General features: G+C 42.4%; 3 protein-coding genes across 3 annotated transcripts; all 3 read right to left on the reverse strand.

The window, feature by feature from the left end:
* Positions 1–1,271: 1,271 nt before the first annotated feature.
* On the reverse strand, positions 1,272–2,210 carry LOC114584410 (olfactory receptor 4S2-like). The gene has a single exon (XM_028706255.2). It carries the CDS (start codon positions 2,208–2,210, stop codon positions 1,272–1,274), a length of 939 nt encoding a protein of 312 aa, XP_028562088.2.
* An 8,863-nt stretch (positions 2,211–11,073) lies between these two features.
* On the reverse strand, positions 11,074–12,012 carry LOC114584416 (olfactory receptor 4S2-like). Its single transcript, XM_028706269.2, has one exon. It carries the CDS (start codon positions 12,001–12,003, stop codon positions 11,074–11,076), a length of 930 nt encoding a protein of 309 aa, XP_028562102.2. The 5' UTR covers positions 12,004–12,012.
* An 8,456-nt stretch (positions 12,013–20,468) lies between these two features.
* LOC114585234 (olfactory receptor 4S2-like) lies at positions 20,469–21,425 on the reverse strand. The gene has a single exon (XM_028707684.2). It carries the CDS (start codon positions 21,423–21,425, stop codon positions 20,469–20,471), a length of 957 nt encoding a protein of 318 aa, XP_028563517.1.
* Positions 21,426–21,629: the final 204 nt, after the last annotated feature.

Consider the following 21,629-nt stretch of genomic DNA (forward strand, 5'->3'; position numbering starts at 1 on the left):
AATCCACTTAAAGTTATATATTGGTACCACACACCCCAAAATAAGCTGCATATATGCTGGTGTGATCCCTTACTTTTGGAGAAAAGAATGTAAAGGCATAGGCTCTGTTGAGCCTATGAGCATAGGCTCATAGGTGAAGTTGAGAGGCAATACACAAACATTAGGAAACATTTTTCTAGAATGTAGCAAAATGGCAGGTCACCATATTGAGACAGATCTCTCCCTGGAACTTTTAACCATCTTTGATGGGGAAAACATGGATCTCCCTCACAAAGTCATGATGTCACTTATTCTGGCAGCAGCCAGACTAGTGGTAACACTGGAAATCAGATGAGTGAGGATCAATAGATAGGATTTGGCATATTGATTTGTTAGATAAACTAAGCAACATAAATTAAAGCGACTAGACAAGAAAACGCTATTGATGGCTTTTAAGGTCAATGGCAGGAATTTTTTCTATGGACAAAAGATAATCCCAATGAATCCCAAACTCCTGCCACCCGTAGAACTCTCTGAAGTCTCTTGTTGGAATAAGGAAAATTATATTGAATATATTGATAATCATAGAAACTGCTGCTGATTTACAACATAAGCAAAAACGTGCTTCATCATCCTTTGTTGTTATTGATGTCATTTTTATGGAATAAAACTTCAATAAACTGCAGTGAAAAGATTTTAACTATAAAAACATATTCAGATCAATACAACCCTGTAGAGGTCATTCTACAAAGAAGGGTGAACAGACTTAAGGCTGGGGAGATTTACTTTGTTTTTACTTTTTAAAAATTGATTACATTTCTATCCCACCTTTCCAAAGAACTCAAAGTGCTATGTGTGGTTCTTCCCTCCTCCTGATTTTATTCTTACAACCACCCAGGATAGGCTGGGAGACAGTGACCTCGTCTCCCAGGTCCTAGTCCAACACTCTAGCGACTGCACTACAATGGAGCCCAATATCTGCAAATGGCTGCTAGATACAAAGCAGCAGCTCAGGGGGCAGTGCTAATTGAGATGATCTGCATATCTAAGCACAAATTGACATCTGAGTTACTTCAATCAGCATCTTTAATATCATAATTTGGGAATAAGAGGGAGCATTTTTGTTGTTGCTATTATTACAAATTTGGGAATCAGAAATTCTTGCTGGTCTACTACAAAACTATGACTAGATTCCAATCTACCTTCTACTCAGCCCTTCCCTAAAGCACAATATCCACTGCTTATTTTAATCATTGCAATTCACATGGCTTAAATGAAAAAATATATAAATGTCACATTCTTCTTCTCCGTCTTGAAATCGCTTTTTGGCTCCACAATTTTTTCATGGCCTTCTTCATCTCCTCATTTCGTAGTGTGTAGATCAATGGGTTGAGCATTGGTGTGATCACAGTATAAAGCACAGCCACAGTCTTGTCTTCTGAAAAGTTACTGGAAGGACGTATGTACATAAAGGTGCATGGGCCAAAAAATAAAATGACTACGGTGACGTGGGAAGCGCAGGTAGATAGAGCCTTGAGGCGCCCTTCCGAAGAGCGAGACCTCAAGGAGACCAAGATGGCAATGTATGATGAAACCAAGGTGATAAAGGAGCTCAGAGCAATGACTCCACTATTAGAAACCACAATGACACCAATAATGTAGGTATCTGTGCAAGCCAATCTTACTAAAGGGTGGACATCACAGAAATAATGATCAATCTCATTGGGTCCACAAAACGGAAGCTGGTTGGTGGCAATTGTCTCCAACAATGAGTGCATGAGCCCTCCAACCCACGAGGCTGCCACCAGCTGCCCACAAACCCGCCTGGTCATAATGGTGGTATAGTGGAGAGGTTTGCAGATTGCAATGTACCTGTCGTACGCCATCACTGTGAGGATGAAGCTCTCAGTGCAGCCAAAGAAATGGACCCCAAAGAGCTGTGTCATGCAGCCAACGAAGGAAATGGTTTTCTTTTTGACAAGGAAGCCCACAATCATTTTGGGGGCTGTAACAGAAGAGTAGCAGATGTCTACGAAAGATAAGTAGCTGAGGAAAAAATACATGGGAGAATTCAAGCGGGAGCTGAAGAAGATAGTGACAATGATGAGGAGATTTCCCAACACAATGACCAAATATAAGAAGAGAAAGAGCACAAAACATATTTTCTCAATCTGTTCATTTTGGGTGAGGCCAAAGAAGATGAACTCTGTCACGTTGTTTATGTTCTGCATCACCTGCAATGAGAAAAGATGAGTTTGCTCTGTAACGTCTGGTGTTAATGAGTAGTTGAAATCCAGAAATATATCGCAAGGCAAGCCTGACATCAACTATAGTGTGTGTGTGTGTGTGTGTGTGTGTCCCCACTCACCCCCAAAACAGCTATTACTAACCCAATTTTTCTGCTGAGATAATCAGTGGCATTCTGTAGGTGATTTATAGAAAAGCCAGTCAGTTTGCATTTCTTAGTGCAGAAAGTATTGATCTTTCCTATTCTAATTAATTCAAGAGGGCTCTGGAAGCTTCTCTGTGCGAAAGAAACAAGCAGAAGGTTCATGGTGTTTGGGTCGTTCCTTCAGAGAAGCTGAGTACAGCTGGCTTAAACTGGTTCCGTTATCTATTCTTCAGGGTCATGCTGACTATAATAAGAGGCCAGAAGGAGCCTGGGTTTCACCCTCTCTTTCTATCTCTTTTCCTTCTGGTGTGGTGTTCTGTACATAGTATGCTTAGTGTTAAGGTTCAGACTTATTATAAGTTATTGTAAGTTTAAGTTAAGTCTGCTGCAACTGGAATTCTTATGGGCAGGACCAATCCTGAATGTATTGGATTTGTGACCATTATGCTCATTTGCCTTCAATAGCAGTAAAGCTCTGCTAGATGAAATACAATTGCCTCTGGTCTATTTTTGGGGAATCCTGCAACGTGTTTAAGTTGCTACTCTGCTAACTATACATTGGAATCTAATCTGGATCAAAACTGAGTAGAATTCCATGGCAAAGCCTTCTATAAATTCTGGTTCTCTTCGTCTTGGTGTAGAAGAAATGCTTGAAAAAGCTCTCAAATTTATATACAATTCTGCTTAATGGAGTGCCTTCTAACAAAGCTTTTCTATGAGGAAGCTAAGAAACCTTTCCTGCAAGTTGATCTGCAAGTGAGTAAGCACCCCACCCAGCAAGCCGGAGCGCTTACTCAAAAGTAGGTTCCATGGCTTTCATGAAATCTCTTAAGAGTACCTCCAGAACAGTCAGTATTTTACAGGAAGGATTCAAGTGCATGCCCAGAAATTCAGGTTTCCACATTTAAAGTGGATTAAAGTGCTCTGTCACCATAGTGCAACGAATCAAATTTAAACATAGATATAGATTTTTGAGCACTCATCCTGATTTGCTCGTACAAAACTGACACAGAAGTTAGGGCTCATCCACACTTCTGCTTGCTCTGCTGTTTCCCCCCAGGAAAACCTGCTGTTTACTGCTGAATCAGAGAAAACGTAAATCAAGTTTTCTCCAGATTGACATTTGCTCTGATTTAATGCTAAAGAGTAATTTTTCCAGAGGAAAGTGACAAGGCAAAGGCAAAAGCACTCGGTCCTGTAACTGGAAAGCATGGGACAAGCAGAAAACCACTCAGTCCCTTGCAAGCCCTTAGATTATGGCAGGTCTTTACTGTGCATCCATCATGATTTGTTTTGACACATCGTCCCTTTAGTCATTTGTTCATTCCACACTTTTCAATGGGTTTACCCATCACTTTCCATACCACAGAAAGTCTGTTGCTTTTTTAAAAGCAGGTTCATTGCACTAGGGCAACAGAGTGTTTAACCCACTTTAATTGCACAAACCTAAGTTTCCTGTTTTGTTGTGAGATGCTTACTGCAAGCTGATGGAGCTATGCATGAGGGGTGTAGAATGAATGAATTCATGGAAAGGCATATAAACACTCCGAAAGCAAATCAGGATGAATGCTCCTTACAAATAAATCAGTATATTTAGGGTTGCCATATTTTGAGGAGCAAAAAAGCAGTCGCTGTGACGACTCTCATTTTTAATAACGGTACTATATGTAGGCTATAGAAGCTATAATATATTGCTGAGGGGGGCAGGAGGAGAGAAGAGGAAAGCAAGTCTTCAGCCACCAGTTATGTCTGTGTCTCATCCAGAAAGTATAGCCAGAGACATTTTGGCAATTTTTTTAAAAATCCACCTGGACAGAAATTTTACTCCTGAAAAAGAGGACGTGTGCTGGAAAAAGAGGACACATGGCAACTCTAACATGCATCATAAACCGGTCATATGGAGGTACCCTAAGACATGTGAAACCTCACAGACTTCCCCACTTTCCTGTATTCAAACCTCTCCCCAATATTTTTTCTGTGTTACCTCCCTGAAAGATTTAAAGGCAAAGATGTGCAAATTCAGCACAACAGTACTCATTAGTTCTCAGATTAATAAGTAAGCAAACAAATATGTTCTGTTTTGAGTCAAGGCTGCAGAAACAGCCTTTATTTTCATTTGTACTGTAATGAGTGCACAACTTGGAAATCAGAGGTGAGAAGCAATTAAGAACGCTTACCCTGTTGATTTCAAGATGAATTCTGCAAGCCTGCACTAGAGCAATGGTGAAGTTCATGACATTTACATCATCTACAAGATTAGAGCTTCTTTACCACACTTCAATGCCACAGGATTCTTGAGTTTAAACATTTGTGTTTTCAACCCAAGGAAGAAAAGCTGTGCCACCTGACCATGTATGAAACTCAGCTTCTTCTTGCACCAAACAGGAAGCTGTAAGAAGGAATTACGTGTATATTACTGCATCTTACAATCATCTCAAGCATACATACTTGGTTCCAAACACCTGGAGACCAACCACTCCTTTCAGCAACAATTAAGCTCCACCAGCAGTCCTGTCCTGGGAGGCCAAATTATTTCCTCCAAAGGATACATAACTATTAGCTTTGTGGACTTCTTGCCAAAGTTGATGTCATATCACAATTTAACTACTACTTTATCTGCAGCTTTTAATTAGGCCCAAGGGGGATGCATCCACAACTTTTTCTGAGTTGTTCCAGGATTGTCTGTGCTTCATAAATGAGGTTAAGAACAATGGCTGGCCCCACTCCAATTTTGTAGCCACATAGTGGCCAGGGCTGCATCTATTCAGAGCCTTCTTCAAAAAGCAGTGATTCTGCCAAACATCTGTTCAGAGAGGACAGAAGAGTGGGGGATATTTTAACCCACCAGATGACTTTCTAAACATATGATTGGCCCAATCCAGCCTCTGCATGCACAGCACTTCCGGGGGGGGGGGTGCTGAAAAAATGCATTTCCTCATTCTGCTTTGGGTACATACGGGGCATCTGCTTCTCTTTGCATTTGGTCCCTGGCTGGATTGGAGTGACTATGGACTGCATATTTATATAATGCCTCCCTCAACTTCCTGATCTTCTGCTGGGGTAAACTGGAATCACTTTACTAAACACAAGTTTAGGCTGCTATTACTGTATATGTGCTCATTAGCAAGAAGCATTCCTCTTCAGGCATCCCAGGTGCATTGTGGGAAGCCAGTTGGACCAGCACAGTAGCAGAGCTGCTTTTATATCCAGCTCATCTATTGGTTCATGTAGCTCATTATTCTACACTTTTCTTGTAGTTGCAAATGTTTTGCTCATTTTTGTAAATGCATGTTTTATTGTTGTAAACCTGCTCTGGGACCTATGGTAAATGCCAGATAAGAAATCTAACAAAATAAATAACATATAACTAATAAGAGGCGTTGTGATAATTCAGTGCACAGAAGCATATGGTTTCTGCTATATATTTTCTTAGATGTTGCTTTAGTTCATAAAAACTCCCCTACACATTCTATCCTTCTAAATATACCTAAGCAAAATCCTCTCTCACCATTTATCTCAAAACTATGACCAAGGACAATGCTGGCACTGCTTTACCTAACCAACCTTTCCAGAACCACCCAAACACTCTCCCACATCCAACTTAAAGGTAAAGGGTAAAGGGACCCCTGACCATTAGGTCCAGTCGTGGCCGACTCTGGGGTTGTGGCATTCATCTCGCTTTATTGGCCGAGGGAACCGGCGTACAGCTTCCGGGTCATGTGGCCAGCATGACTAAGCTGCTTCTGGCGAACCAGAGCAGCGCACGGAAATGCCGTTTACCAGTACCTTCCCACTGGAGCGGTACCTATTTATCTACTTGCACTTTGACGTGCTTTCGAACTGCTAGGTTGGCAGGAGCAGGGACCGAAAAACCGGAGCTCACCCCATCGCAGGGATTCGAACTGCTGACCTTCTGATCTGATCAGCAAGTCCTAGGCTCTGTGGTTTAACCCACAGCACCACCCGCGTCCCTCACATCCAACTTAGAAGCACAGAATTGTAGAGTTGGAAGGGACCACAAGGGTCACCTAAGTCCAACCCTCTGCGATGCAGGAATCTCGACACATGGTCCCCCAACGAAGTTGAAACCAGACCTGACCCTGTTTGGCTTTGCAATTGTGCTAGCAGTTTTATTGCTACATCACTAGCCATAACAGTACCAGTCAACTGCCTCTGGCTAGCATGCAAACTCCCTATCCAAACCTCCTCTCCAGTCCCCATTTACTTAGTCGCCACCTAATGCCCAAGGCACCTCCACAACCAACCTGAAAGTGGGCAGTACAGGAACAGCCACTCAGTTAACTTGATTGGCTGCTGCTGCTGCCCAGAAGGATTCCCCTGCTGAGCGCCTGAGGGCTCCAGTCCTGCCACTCACCACTTGGTCTAGGGCGGGGCTTGACGGGCTCCATAAAGGACTGCTGCTGCTGGGCAAAGAGGACTCCAGTGTTTTTTGTTGGTTTTTAAAAGTTGCTGTTATTTTTTACCTATGTCATTTTAAACTGTGATATTAATGCCATATTCTTAGTTTTAGATTTTGATTTATGTGGAAATCGATTTCTATTTGGTTTGTGTATTTTTTGTGATGTGGTTTATTTATTGTTTATGACTTTTGTAATTTTGTAAATCTTGTCGTGTTGTAAGCTGCCTTGAGCATTGTTTTTAACTGTGGAAAGGCAGCATACAAATAAAATGATGATGATGATGATTCCCAACGCATGTCTTGTTCCTGACAGCCTCTCCTTGCACCCAGTGCTCCAACATTTGCCAGGGACTCTTCATCCAGAATGTTCTAGGAGCAGGTTGAGCAAACAGAGTATGACTTTGGGAGCCATACTGTTAAGCTAACAAGCAATTAGAAAACTCTCTCTCTTTCATCCTACATCCATACCAGGGGTGGGGTTTCAACAAAAAGATAAAAAGGAATCAGATAGTGGGAAAGCTTTGATTTAAGTTTTCTGTCATTTACTTCACTGGTATAGCATCGTTTTCGGAAGCCCAAACCTGAATGGGCACACTAACTTTCCTATATCTCAGTCTATAATATCATATATTCAGTGGATATTGTACCAGCTTGATTACACACTTATTTCCTGGCCCACTTTGCTTGAGTGCTAGTGAATGGAAATGCCTGTTTCTAACTTGAAATCTAGAATTATGTTCTCTAGAATTATGAACACCACCTTTCAATTTGATAACTCATTCTTCAAAGGAAGCATCACATTGTGTTGAATTGTCTCTTACTGAAACATGGTAGAGGAGTTGAGTGGATACCCACACTGAATCATGTCTCAAATGTGTGAGCAAGATTTCATTTTCATTCTGGTACAGTGGTACCTCGGGTTACAGACGCTTCAGGTTACAGACTCTGCTAACCCAGAAATAGTACCTCAGGTTAAGAACTTTGCTTCAGGATGAGAACAGAAATTGCGTGGCGGCAGCGGGAGGCCCCATTAGCTAAAGTGGTACCTCAGGTTAAGAACAGTGTCAGGTTAAGAACGAACCGCCAGAACGAATTAAGTTCTTAACCCAAGGTACCACTGTATTTCAGTATCTAATGGAGCTATCCCTTCACAAATAAACAAAGACAGAACACCAAAGCAGCAAATGAAAGCCAAGGTCTCCAGTTATTTATTATCACCTCTTACTTTCCATTCTGTTCAATTCACTGCATCATAGTTGCAATGCCCTGCAGCGCCCCTTAAGCTTGGCACCCAGTGTGAGAACCAGTCATACTGCCCTACATCTGCCTCTGCTTCTAAACAGAGCTTTTCCATGACTAAGCTGAGAAACTTTCCCTGCAAGTAGATCTAGAAATGAAGTAGCACTCCAACCAACTGCTTTGCCCAGCAAGCTGAAGTGCTTACTGAAGAGTAGGTCCCATATCCTACATGAAATCTATGACGATTGTCAATATTTTGCAGGAGGAAGCAATTAATTATGCTTATCTTATTGCTTTGAAGCCTAATTCATTTTATTGTTGCAGGCTGAGCAACTCTGGAGTTCATGGCATTTAAACCACCTGCAACATTAGAGCTTCGTTGTTATCACAGGATTCTTTAAAGTCTAAAAAACACTGATATTTTCAATACAAGAATGAAAAGCTGTGCCACCTGATCACATATTATCTTCAACTTCTTCTTGTACTCAACAGAATGATGTAAGAAGAAATCATCTTATTGCATCCGCCAGTGTTCTCTTCTATGAATCTTCTTGCACTAAACTGTGGTTGAAATATTTAAGGTCAAGTATACATAGGGGTTCCAAACACAACTACTCCTTTCATCAATGATTAAGCTCTTCCAGTCTCATCCTGGGAGGCAAAGTTAGTTCCTCCAAAGGATATATAACTATTTGCTTTGTGGAACTTTGCCAAATCTGATGTCACATCACAGTTTAGCTACTCCTTATCTGCACCTTTTAATTATGCCCAAGGGGGAATGCATCCACAACTTTTTCTGAATTGTTCCAGGATCCTCAACTGTATTCTACTATTCCTCAATTGACTGTGGTTTCATAAAATCAAGAGGTACAGAACAATGGCCCCACTCCTATTCTGTAGCAACACAGCTGCCAGGGCTGCATCTATATGGGGCCTTCTGCAAAAGGCAGTGATTCTGCCAAACATCTGTTCAAAGAGAAAGGAAGAGTGGGAAATGTTTTAGCTCACCAGCCCACTTCTTAAACATTTGATTGGCCCAATTGTTACTCTTTGAAGAGCGCACAGCCCCAGCAGTGGATCTGTCTGCATTCACAGCATCTGTTAGCAAATGTGTTTCCTCATTCAGCTACACATAGGGGCATCTTCTTCTCCTTGCATGTGGCCCATAGCTGGACTAGAGTGAGTATGGGTTGCATAGGTATCAATTTCCACCCTCAACGTCCTGATCTTCTGCTGGCCTAAACTGGATCAAGCTAGCTTTTTCCTCAGATGTCCCTGTCTCCTCATGCAAGCCCAGTCAAGCCAATATAGGAACATAGGAACCTGCCTTTTATCGAATCTGACCATTGTTCCATCTAGTTCCGTTTTCTACGCTCTTCTTTTTATGGTTGTAGATATTTTATTTATTTTATAATTGCATATTCTATTGTTGCAAGCTGCCCTGGGACCTTGTGTTAAAGGACAGGTTAAGCAGCTCATAAAATTAATAAGGAATAAATATCGCATATTCTGACTGGCAGCTGCTCTCCAGGGCAGGGGCACACCTTCGTGGTATGCTGTCATGTGCAAGGCCATTTGCACCCACATGACACAGGCTGAAGCCGAGTTTTAAGAAGGAGGAGCCCTCCTACTTCCTTCCTGAAGCCAGGCAAGTCCTTACCAGGCTTTGAGAAGGCTCCCTATTTGGGTCATGCCTTTTTATAGTAATCTACAGGAATGGTGAGTAATGGGGGATATGGCAGAAGTGTATAACCATATTCATGGTGTGGAGAAAGTTGTTATGGGAGAATTTCTCCTCTCATAATACTGGAAAGCGGGGGAGATCCAATGAAGCTGGATGTTGGAAGATTCAGTACAGACAAAAGGAACTACTTCTTCATACGGCTCATAGTTAAATTCTGGAAATCTCTCACAAGAAGTAATGGTGGTCACCAACTTGGATGTCATTAAAAGAGGAGAAGACAGATTCATGGGTCATAAGGCTATTGATGGCTAGTAGCCATGGTGGTTATGTTCTAGCTCCTTTGTTGGAGGTAGAATGCCTCTGAATACCAGAGAGAGCACTGGCATCTGGTTGGTCACTGAGAGACCAGAAGGCCAGACTAGATGGGCCTCTTCAGCAGGCTTCTTCTTATGTTGTTTTGTTCCTAGTTGACATCCCAAAGTTCACCCTTCATACTCTTCCCTGGGGCCTGGAGAAAAGGGCAGTTTAAAACAAAACAGTGCCCTTATTGCAGTGCCCTGCCCTCCTTTCCACCTTCCCCTCACCACCACCAACCCAAGCAGCTCCTGAGCAAAAATTTTCAAGGAAAAGTTCCTTTTCGTTTTTAGGGGTTTTTTAAATTTAAAAAAATTAACTCTCTGCAAAAGACTGTAGTATCCTAACATAAAAGTCACTTTCCCTCTGCAGATGATGCTTTTAGAGGCAATAAAGCCTCTTGTCATTTCAATGCCACACCTCTTTCCATGAAAGCAATTAGGTTGGGTTGCCATATGTCCTGGACATTACCGAGATTTCAAAGGCAGAAGTGATGTCTGGGGGGAATTCCCAGAAGGCAGTGGTTTGTCCTGGATCTTCAGTTTTCTTGGTGTTTACCTTAAAAAAAAATCAACAACTTTCAGGTTTTCCTTTATAAAGCTCAACAATTTTGGTGGTTTCCTTTCATTAAAAAAAACCAAACAACTTTCGGGGTGTCCTCATTTTTACTTTTTGAAATATGCCAACCCTATTTTTAGGTACTAACAAATGTAATATTTATTTGTTTATTTTATTCCATAAAAATTATATACTGATTGATTGTTTAAAAAAACTCAAAGCGGTTCATAATATACTTTATCCTGGTGGCCTGCTTTGGCATCAGAACTGAGTACAATCATATTTATTTGCATAGAAAAGAACACTAAGCAAGAACACAAATGTATGAGTCCTTCCTTTACTAAAATATAAAAAATGAAACCATATCAGGAGGGAACCATTCCTCTCCAGATTCAGATCTAATGGCTGAGCCCTGTAAAAGTCATAATCTTATTTCACACTTTTTAATTAACCACCCCAAAGTACTTTTTTCTTGCTCCATAATTTTCTCATTGCATTTTTCACCTCTTCATTTCTCAAGGTGTAAATCAAAGGGTTGAGCATAGGGGTGATAATGGTGTAGAACACCGCCACGCCCTTGTCCTCTGAGAATGTGGTGGAAGGCCTCAGGTAGATGAAGATGCAAGGCACAAAAAATAAAATCACTACAGTGATGTGAGAGCCACAGGTGGAGAGGGCTTTGAGGCGCCCTTCAGAAGAACGACTTCTCAGAGTGACTAGGATAATGATATATGAAACTGTCAGGAGAACAAAACTGACTAGAGAAACCATGCCGCTATTGACAATGACAACATACGCAACAATATAAGTATCAGTACAGGCCAATTTCAATAGAGGGTGGACATCACAAAAATAATGGTCAATTTCATTGGGCCCACAGAAGGGGAGATGTAAGGTGAGGAGAGTCTGTACCATCGAATGTGCAAATGCTCCCAGCCATAATGCCCTCATCGTCCAATTGCATACACTTTTGCTCATAATAGTTGTGTAATGGAGGGGTTTGCAGATAGCTATGTACCGGTCATATGCCATCACTGTGAGGAGGAAAATTTCAGTGACACCAAAGAAGTGGAACACAAAGAGCTGCGTCATGCAGCCAGCAAAGGAGATGATTTTCTTCTCAACAAGGAAGTCTGCAATCAGTTTGGGGGCAGTAGCAGATGAGTAGCCAATATCTACAAAGGAGAGGTAACTCAGGAAGAAATACATGGGAGAGTTCAGACGGGAGCTGCTCTTGACGGTGGCAATGATAAGTACATTCCCCGTTAATATTGCTGCGTAGAGGACCAGAAAGATCGCAAAACAGGCTTTTTGTAAGTCCTGATCTGCGGTGAGTCCCAAGAAGATGAATTCAGACACATTGTTCCTGTTCGCCATGCAGTCAGAGGAGACGGTCGATTACAACGCAGAATTAGAACAACCTGCCATCATACAAAAATAAGGAACAGTGTCAACAATGAGGGTTATTTTCGAATACAGCAATGAAAAAACAACACATCCACAAACTAGATGTTAACATCTGAAGTTTCCCGAGGAGTCACATTCTAAAAATATAAAGTAAGATACTTCACTCTGCAGTTAATCAATTGGCATTCAGCAATTCAAGAAAGGAAATCTAGGAGGTGTGGTAAGTCAGCTGCAGAATGGTTCGTTGGGGGAATAGTCCATAACTTGGGATGCAAGCGTGCTATTCACATTTCTAGATTTAATAAAGTTTTACAGTCAGCTATAAAATACGTTTTGAATTATGGTGCTGGAGGAGACTCTTGAGAGTCCCATGGACTGCAAGAAGATCAAACGTATCCATTCTTAAGGAAATCAGCCCTGAGTGCTCACTGGAAGGACAGATCGTGAAGCTGAGGCTCCAATACTTTGGCCACCTCATGAGAAGAGAAGACTCCCTGGAAAAGACCCTGATGTTGGGAAAGATTGAGGGCACAAGGAGAAGGGGACGACAGAGGACGAGATGGTTGGACAGTGTTCTCGAAGCTACCAGCATGAGTTTGACCAAGCTGCGGGAGGCAGTGGAAGACAGGAGTGCCTGGCGTGCTCTGGTCCATGGGGTCACGAAGAGTCTGACACGACTAAACGACTAAACAACAACAAAATAAAATACATTTGTTTTCAACATCTGTACAGAAATCTGATCCTTTATTCATTCACTTGCTTTTCATATTCTGAACAGCCCTGTCAACATCGCCATGGAATACTGTCGCTCTCAAATCAGCCACTGAGACTGCCATAAACAACCTAGTAATGCATGTGTCAGGGCTGCCTCAGGTCCCAGCTCACAAGAGACCAACGCCAAGTCCAGTTTATATACAAAGATGTTTATTGAAGTGCATTGTACGCTCCACAGCCAAGGCGCGCAGCCCCACGTCTGTTACGCTTAGACCGCTGAAGTCCCCTCTGAGTCAGTCCCGCCTCTGCACCACTTTAAGAGGCTTGTGCTGCTCCACCTCTTCCTTTCTTTCCTTTTCCGCAAGGTCTTCCTGCCCCCTGGGGTTTCGCCCCTCCTGGATTCCCCTGACGCGGAATCCCCAGACAGCTCTTCCCCCCTCCTGCGTGCTTTGGGACCTGGCTCCTCCTCCGGGCTCCCTGTACTTCCGCGCGCCTCCACATTTGAACTTGGCGCGCGTTCGCAACCTCTAACCTTCCTCTTGACAGTTACACTACTCCCTGCATTACTCCCCTCCCCTTCCGGGAGGATGTCTTGCTCCGATCTCCCCTCCCTCTCTGCTTTCGGACCTGCTTCCCCTGTCACTCTGGAATCTCCACCCCCTTCTCTGCGCTCTGGCGGAGAAGCCGGTCCCGACTCCCAGCTCCCAGCTCCCACTCTGGGTTCCCCCGCTGGTCCCCTGCTCCTGACGAGTCCCCCCTGTGACTCCCCTTGGCCTGACCACAGGCGCCCCCTTCTGGGAATCCTCCGATTCACTTGAAAGACTCATGGAAACCCTCAAGTCATTGTCATCCTCTTCCTCGCTGCCCTGGGATTCTTCCCCCTCGCTCTCCGTCTCCTCCCTCACCTGTGCCTCTGTCCCTGAACCCCTGACAGCATGTATTTTCAAATGCCGCTGATGTTTCCTTGTTGCTGTGTCACCTCCCTTAATGCAACTATTGCCAGTGGTATACTAAGGGTAGCCCCTACAGTGATTATGGTTATCTATTTTTTAAAAGTTATTTATTTGAACAAAAGCATACACTTCAACAACACACAAAGAAGAAATCAGCAAAGAAAAGCAACAGAGCAGAATGAAAACTAGAATCAAACATAGACATGCAGACAAAGTACAATTTTGAGTCATTTTATTCATATTCCCCGGAAAATAATTATCGTTACTGGTGATGGGGAGTTGTTTAGGGAAGCTTTTAATATTTGATTAATTGTTGTATTTTAATATTTTGTTGGAAGCCACCCAGAGTGGCTGGGGAAACCCAGCCAGATAGGTAGGGTATAAATTATTATTATATTATATTATATTATATTATATTATATTATATTATATTATATTATATTATATTATTATAATTAATATTACAACATTTTTTTAAAAAAAAAACAGTTTTATTTATAAATATCAATATATTGTCCTCAAGGCTTTATGTTATTCTCACTTAAAGCTTAAAAACTACTAAGCATTTGAAATTCTAGCATATTATACTGGAGACAGTTGCACATTGCTATCACCTTTAATATACAGTGGTACCTCAGGTTAAGTACTTAATTCATTCTGGAGGTCCATTCTTAACCTGAAACTGTTCTTAACCTGAAGCACCACTTTAGCTAATGGGGCCTCCTGCTGCTGCCGCGCTGCCGGAGCACAATTTCTGTTCTCATCCTGAAGCAAAGTTCTTAACCCGAGGTACTATTTCTGGGTTAGCGGAGTCTGTAACCTGAAATGTATGTAACCTGAAGTGTATGTAACCCGAGGTACCACTGTATAGAATAATTTTTTGTCATTTAGTTGAAAATGAATCTTGTTTTGTTGGTCCTCTAGTGTACCTTAATTTTTCAGCATTTCCTAAGAACCAGTTTATTTCATTTTTCAGCACTATCTATGGACCAGATTGGACTAGGTCACAAATCCTTATTTAATTCCTCTAAATATGTCCATTTTCTTGCAATAACCCACCCGGGAGGTAGCAATAAGAGCAGATTCAATTATTTATCAAAACCATCTTCATTTGACCCATCCCATATCTGCAACAATGCTAATGAAGAGATTAGTAGAAGTTCTTGCTTTGTTATTAAATTAATTCCTACGAACACCATCTCCCAAAAAGCGGAAATACATGTCTTTGGGTTTTTTACATTTTGGAGACATTTTTACATTTTTGCATTTTGGAGACAGACTGGGGTTAGTGTATGAAAAAATTACCAGCGTATAGTTCCACCTAAAGAATATATTGAGTAGAGTCTTGAATCTTTACTGTGATTGATTTCATAGATACCTTGTTCCTTATCATTTCCTATTTGATGAGGTCAATATCATAACCCAAATACTTTTCCCAACATTTTTGTGATCTGGTTAGATCACCTGTTAGATTAATAAAAGAACAAATGACCAATGCTTTCCACACTAACAGCAATGATCACATGAGATGAGGGGCTTAGTGTTGGGCTGTGTAACATAGGAAGCTGCTTTATACTGAGTCAGATCACTGATCCATATAGCTCTACAGCAGGGGTAGGTAACCTAAGGCCCAGGGGCCGGATGTGGCCCAATAGCCTTCTCAATCCAGCCAACAGACAGTATGGGAATCAGTGTGTTTTTACATGAGTAGAATGTGTCCTTTTATTTAAAATGCATCTCTGGATTATTTGTGGGGCCTGCCTGGTGTTTTTTACATGAGCAGTATGTGTGCTTTTATTTAAAATGCATCTCTTGGTTATTTGTGGGGTATAGGAATTCATTTTTTCCCCCTTCAAAATATAGTCCAGCCCACTACATGTTCTGAGGTACAGGGGACTGGCCCACAGCTGGAAAAGGTTGCTGACCCCTGCTCTACAGTGACAGATGATAGCTCTCCAAGGTTTCATACAGGGGCCTCTCCCAGCCCTACCTGTAGATGCCAAGGATTGAACCTGGGGCCTTCAAAATAGATGCTCAAGCATGTCCATGTGCCCTCTTGCCTTTTAGAGGGGATCAACAATGTCAAGTCTGAAATACTGGATCAGCTGTTAGGCAGCAAATGGGGCTCTGTATGGACAGCTATTGTCCCGCAGTCTCTTGTTTAAGTCATTGTTCTTTGCATCAGGGCCAAAGAGTTCCAGTCCAATGCACAATGAATTGGGAATAAGGCCCATTATTGACCCAGCAGAACTTAATTCTGAATAAGCATTGGATTGGGCTGGACAACTGGAAGCAACCAAGCCCAGTATCATGACCACCTCAACCATGGATGAGGAACCTGTAGCTCTCCAAATATTGTTGGACTCCAACTCCCATCACCCACAGCCACTATGGACAATGGTCAGGAGTGATGGGAGTTGTAGTCCAACAACATCTGGAGAGCCACAGTTTCCCCGTCCTTGACCTAAGCAAGCCATTCAACATTTTTGTACAACCTTCTCACCATGGTCAGAAAGGAAAGAACACATTTTAAATGTGGTTTTTATTATCCTCTTTTTGGCACATATCAAGAACCTGCAGTAGCCGAAACATTAGAGAACTGTGTGAAGTTATTATCTGTCAATCAGTGACATTGCCAATATGGGCAGAGAGACTCAAAATATCTCTTTTCTTGCACCTTAGTTGCCTCTTATTGATCATGATTTGAACCTCTCTCTCTCTTTTCTTTTCTTTTCTTTTTTACTTACCCTTGTTGCCCTCACAATTTGCATTTAGTTTAGCACTGAACACTCATGCCTGAAATAAGAGACCTGGAATCTTACAAAATGTTAACCATGTGATTATTCCAGTTGCCTCAGGATAAAGAAAAAGAACCCACAAACTTTTACCCCTTCCCACATGTTCTGAACCCATCATGACTTTGCCAGTATAATGTCACATCTCAAAATAAAATGGAATTTTTAAAATGGCACTTTGAGGAGTGTTTTAAGAATAAAGAGGGGAGTATTGTATGTACCTCGATGCAGCATTAAAGAAAGAAAGAAATGAACCATTTGGAAATCCCAATCAACATTTTTTTTAGTGCAATAATAATCAGTGATCTGTACGCTTCATTACTGTATCTCGCCGTTCTTACCTGGGTGGTCTTGACTGAGGAGTGTACTTTAAGGGTGCTGCTGGGCTGTCGCTTATCTTCAGGTGGGATTCAACCACATACCAGCAAATTCAGGTTGTGCAATTAAAGTTCGTACACAACAAACACAATGCCCACCCTGCAAATGCAGACTTCTGTGATAAAATGTGCTAGAAAGTATGTGATAATGTTTGCTTGATGCAATGTTATATAAGCACCTCACAAAGAAATCAGCATGATTGTTCAATAGAAGGCAGGTGTTGTGTAACTTCCCTGAAAAAATTGTGCAAAAAATAAACTGGTCCTCTGGAAGAGATCCTATTTCACGATCTGCCAGCACTGACAAAGTTTCCTTTATACCTTCTGTGACCAAAGTTGCTGCATCTCTCTACCAAGTTTATCTGTTCTTTGCTTCACTGAACTGCTCTGCAATTCCACCAACTGACATCTGTCCCAGTGCTGGTGACGCAGGCCAAATCCCCCTCTTGAGAGCAAAAGACCAGCTGAAGCTATTGACTCGATATATTTATCTCAAATCACTGCTGCTTCTACAAAATCTTTGGGAAGGTTGTCACTCCTCTCCTTATTCTGAACTGAAATATTTGCATGTGATAATGCCCTGCAAGAGCACATCATCGTCATCAATTTAGTTAATAAGCTCTCAAAAGAATATAGACGTTTCCCAATAGAAAAACGTTCATGAGGAAGCAATGCAAAACTTTTTTTTAAGACACAGGACAGAAATATCAATCAAGGTTTTGTTTTTTCTATCATTATCCCCTTTTCATTTTTAGAAGTTAGAACAGAAACTCCAGAGTTTGGTTCATTCTCTGGTACTGCTCTGATGTTTAAAGTCAAGGCGACTTGTGACATGATGGACGTTTATAAAATGATGCATGGCATGGAGAAAGCTTTTTCTCCCTCTCTTCTAACACTAGAACTCATGCACAACCAATGAAGCTGAATGTTGGAAGATTCAGCACAAATAAGAGAAAGTGCCTGTTTAGACAGTGCACAGTTAAACTTTGGAGCCCACAGGATGCAGTGATGGCCATCAACCTGAATAGCTTCAAAAGAGGATTAGGTAAATTTATGGAGGACATGACTATCAATGGCTACTAGCCATGATGGCTATGTTCCCACTTCACTGTCAGAGGCAGTATGCCTTTGAACACCAATAACTTGGTTTTACTATGTTTTTATATGTACAGTGGTACCTCAGGTTAAGAACTTAATTCGTTCTGGAGGTCCGTACTTAACCTGAAACTGTTCTTAACCTGAAGCACCACTTTAGCTAATGGGGCCTTCTGCTGCTGCCACCACTGGAGCCCAATTTCTGTTCTCATTCTGAAGCAAAGTTCTTAACCTGAAGCACTATTTCTGGATTAGTGGAGTCTGTAACCTGAAGCATATGTAACCTGAAGCATATGTAACCTGAGGTACCACTGTACTGTAAGCCACCCAGAGTGGCTGGGGAAATTCAGCCAGATGAGTGGGGTATAAATAATAAAATTGTTGTTGTTGTTGTTGTTGTTGTTAGTGAGCCCAGTGCTGTTGCATTTGTGCCCTGTTTGCAGGCTTCCTATATGCATCTGCTTGACCAATGTGACTACTAATTTGGGCTTATAGAACCCACAGCAATACAGGAAGGACGTCATTTCTCTCCAAAACCTGGTAGAGGAGTTGAGTGAGAACACACATTGAATCCTATCTCAAATGTGTGTAGAAGTTTTCTTTCTGGTGTTTCAGTATCTAATGGAGTTATCCCCTTACAAATGAACACATTTATAGACAGTACGCCTAAGTAGCAAGTGAAAACCAAGGTATTTATTTATTTATTTATTTATTCATTCATTCATTCATTCATTCATAGCATTTTTATCCTGCTCTTCAACCAGAAAAGGCTCCCAGAGCAGCTTACAAATGTCAGTGATAAGATAGTCTTGCCCTCAAGTTTACAATCTAAAACACATAACACAAAAGGGATTGGAAGATTCAGGCACTGTTTCTTAATTACAGAGTTCTTGTAAACACCAGCTGGAATGGAAAGAGTTCAGGGGAAGGAGCAGCCCAGTTTTGTTGATCTTTCCACAGAATGGCTGGAAAGCCTTGCAATCCTATCTCTCTTTTCGTTTTGTAGCCTGATGCAGAGGCTGACTGAGGGCACAACCAGTTCTACTGCACTGGGCGCCAAGCCTAGGAGGCGCCGCAGGGCATTACAACTATGATGTAGTGAACTGAGCAGAGTGGAGGCAGGGGGTGCCAAGTTTTGGGCTCACATAGGACACCACTGACATTTGAAAGACCAAAGTCCGTGCCTATCTGGTGGAATTTGTTTAGACAAATAATCCTTTCGAACTGGTTCATACTGATTTTCTATTCCGGTGCCCAACCAGACTTAGCTGATGCTCCTGCTCTGATCAATGTAACTCTGCCACTGAGTGTGGCAATAACACTTTGCAGAATGCAACCATCAGTTAGATTTAGAGAGAGAGAGAGAGAGAGAGAGAGAGAGAGAGAGAGAGAGAGAGTTACTTGTGCACCATCTACAACCATTCCTGGACAGGGCTAGTCTTGCTAGGGTGGCACATGAACTGGTAACCTCATGATTAGACTACAGTGGTACCTCGGATTAAGAACTTAATTGGTTCTGGAGGTCAGTTCTTATCCTGAAGCTGTTCTTAACCTGAGGTGCCACTTTAGCCAATGGGGCCTGCCGCTGCCACCGCGCCATCGCTGTGCGATTTCTGTTCTCCTCCTGAAGCAAAGTTCTTAACCCGAGGTACTATTTCTGGGTTAGCGGAATCTGTAACCTGAAGTGTCTGTAACCTGAAGTATCTGTAACCCGAGGTACCACTGCACCCATGTGCCTAGTTCAGAAGCTGCAACTAGTTCAAAGTGCAGCTACCAAGGTACTGAGTCACATAGTTGTACACACATTACACCATGTCAGGGACATTCCTTCCCAGAGTGACAGTGAGGGCTCTGAGGACCAAGGAGGGGTGGCAGGCAGAAAGAGACAGAGACTTGCTTTCTTCCCATGCGGAGAGTGAGACGAGCCCCTCCTGTCCTGGAATGCATGTCGTAAATTCCCAACACAGTGTAAGGCAGGCAGAGGGGCCACAGCTCTCAGACCCGTTCTCAGGGGAGGAGGGGCAAACTGGACAAGCTGCTCCTAAGTCTCCTTGTACTAGGAGGAGGAGTAGAGTTCAGGCTTGGCGTCAGGCCAACAGAAGGAGGGGCAGCCAATGGAGGATATCCTGTTGGCGAAGAGCCTGCCCTTCAGTGGGCTCAACTGACCCATCTAGTGAGGAAGATTGAGCTGTGTGCTCGGACTGAAACTACTGTGTAAATACCAATAAATCTGAACGTTAGAAAACCACCAGCTTGCCGTCTCTTGGTATGAGAGGGAGATCGTAAATCCTGACACACCAGAGCTGAAAAATCTGCACCAGCTGTGTTTTTACTACTACAAGCTCATCTACACACCCACTTGTCCCATTCCTAGAAAGCATGGGTCCAAGCAGTTTTTTCGCTTGCCCTGTGCTTTCGGGGCATGGGTCCAGGTGGTTTTGCCCCACTGGATTTCTATGTACCTTATTTAACTAAATTAATGACTTAAATGATGCTAAAATTCAAATTTTTGCTTTCTCACTTGAAGTCACTTTCCTCCTCCATAGTTTTCTCATGGCATTCTTCATCTCCGCATTTCGTAATGTGTAGATCAATGGGTTGAGCATTGGGGTGATCACGGTGTAAAACACAGCCACCGACTTGTCTTCTGCAAAGTCACTGGAAGGGCGTATGTACATAAAGGTGCATGGTCCAAAAAATAAAATGACCACCAAGATGTGGGAGGCGCAGGTAGACAGAGCCTTCTGACGCCCTTCGGAAGAGCGAGACCTCAAGGAGACCAAGATGACAATGTAGGAGATAACCAGGATGATGAAGCAGCCCAATGCAATCATCCCACTATTAGCCACCACAATGATGCCAATAATGTAGGTATCTGTGCAAGCCAGTTTCAGTAAAGGGTGGACATCACAGAAATAGTGGTCAATTTCATTGGGTCCACAAAAGGTGACCTGAGTGACGGAAAGGGTCTGCACCAATGAATGCATGAGCCCTCCAACCCACGAGGCTGCTATCATCTGCCCACAAACCCGCTTGGTCATAATGGTGGTATAGTGGAGAGGTTTACAGATTGCAATGTACCGGTCGTACGCCATCACTGTGAGGATGAAGATTTCTGTGCAGCCAAAGAAATGGACACCAAAGAGCTGCGCTATGCAGCCAATGAAGGAAATGGTTTTCTTTTCTACAAGGAAGTCTATAATCATTTTGGGGGCCGTGACAGAGGAGTAGCAGATGTCTACAAAAGATAAGTAGCTGAGGAAAAAATACATGGGAGAATTCAAGCGGGAGCTGAAGATGATGGTGACTGTGATCAGGGAGTTTCCCAGCACAATGGCTAAATAGAAGAACAGAAAAACCACAAAACAAATTTTCTCCAGCTCCTCATTTTGGGTGAAGCTGAAAAAGATAAACTCTGTCACATTGTTTATGTTCTCAGCTGGAGATTTGAGTTCCATATCTAGATCACCTGCAGAAACAAGTAAGGAAGATGCTCAGAAACTGGCATGTCATTTTCAGGATCCCCCTGGTTTTATGACAATCAGATGTTGGAGGTAGCAGAGTGAAGTCATCCATAACAGTCTCTGGCTATATATATATCAATGCAAGTAAAAAGTGCTAGCATGCCAGGAAGGAAGCCTTGCCATGCAACTCCATATTAA

The sequence above is a fragment of the Podarcis muralis genome, chromosome 1, assembly GCF_964188315.1.
Source record: "Podarcis muralis chromosome 1, rPodMur119.hap1.1, whole genome shotgun sequence".
NCBI lineage: Eukaryota > Metazoa > Chordata > Lepidosauria > Squamata > Lacertidae > Podarcis > Podarcis muralis.

What these genes read in the sequence shown, in the direction of transcription:
- LOC114584410 (XM_028706255.2), bottom strand. Translation starts at nt 2,210, where the DNA reads ATGCAGAACATAAACAACGTGACAGAGTTCATCTTCTTTGGCCTCACC.
- LOC114584416 (XM_028706269.2), bottom strand. Translation starts at nt 12,003, where the DNA reads ATGGCGAACAGGAACAATGTGTCTGAATTCATCTTCTTGGGACTCACC.
- LOC114585234 (XM_028707684.2), bottom strand. Translation starts at nt 21,425, where the DNA reads ATGGAACTCAAATCTCCAGCTGAGAACATAAACAATGTGACAGAGTTT.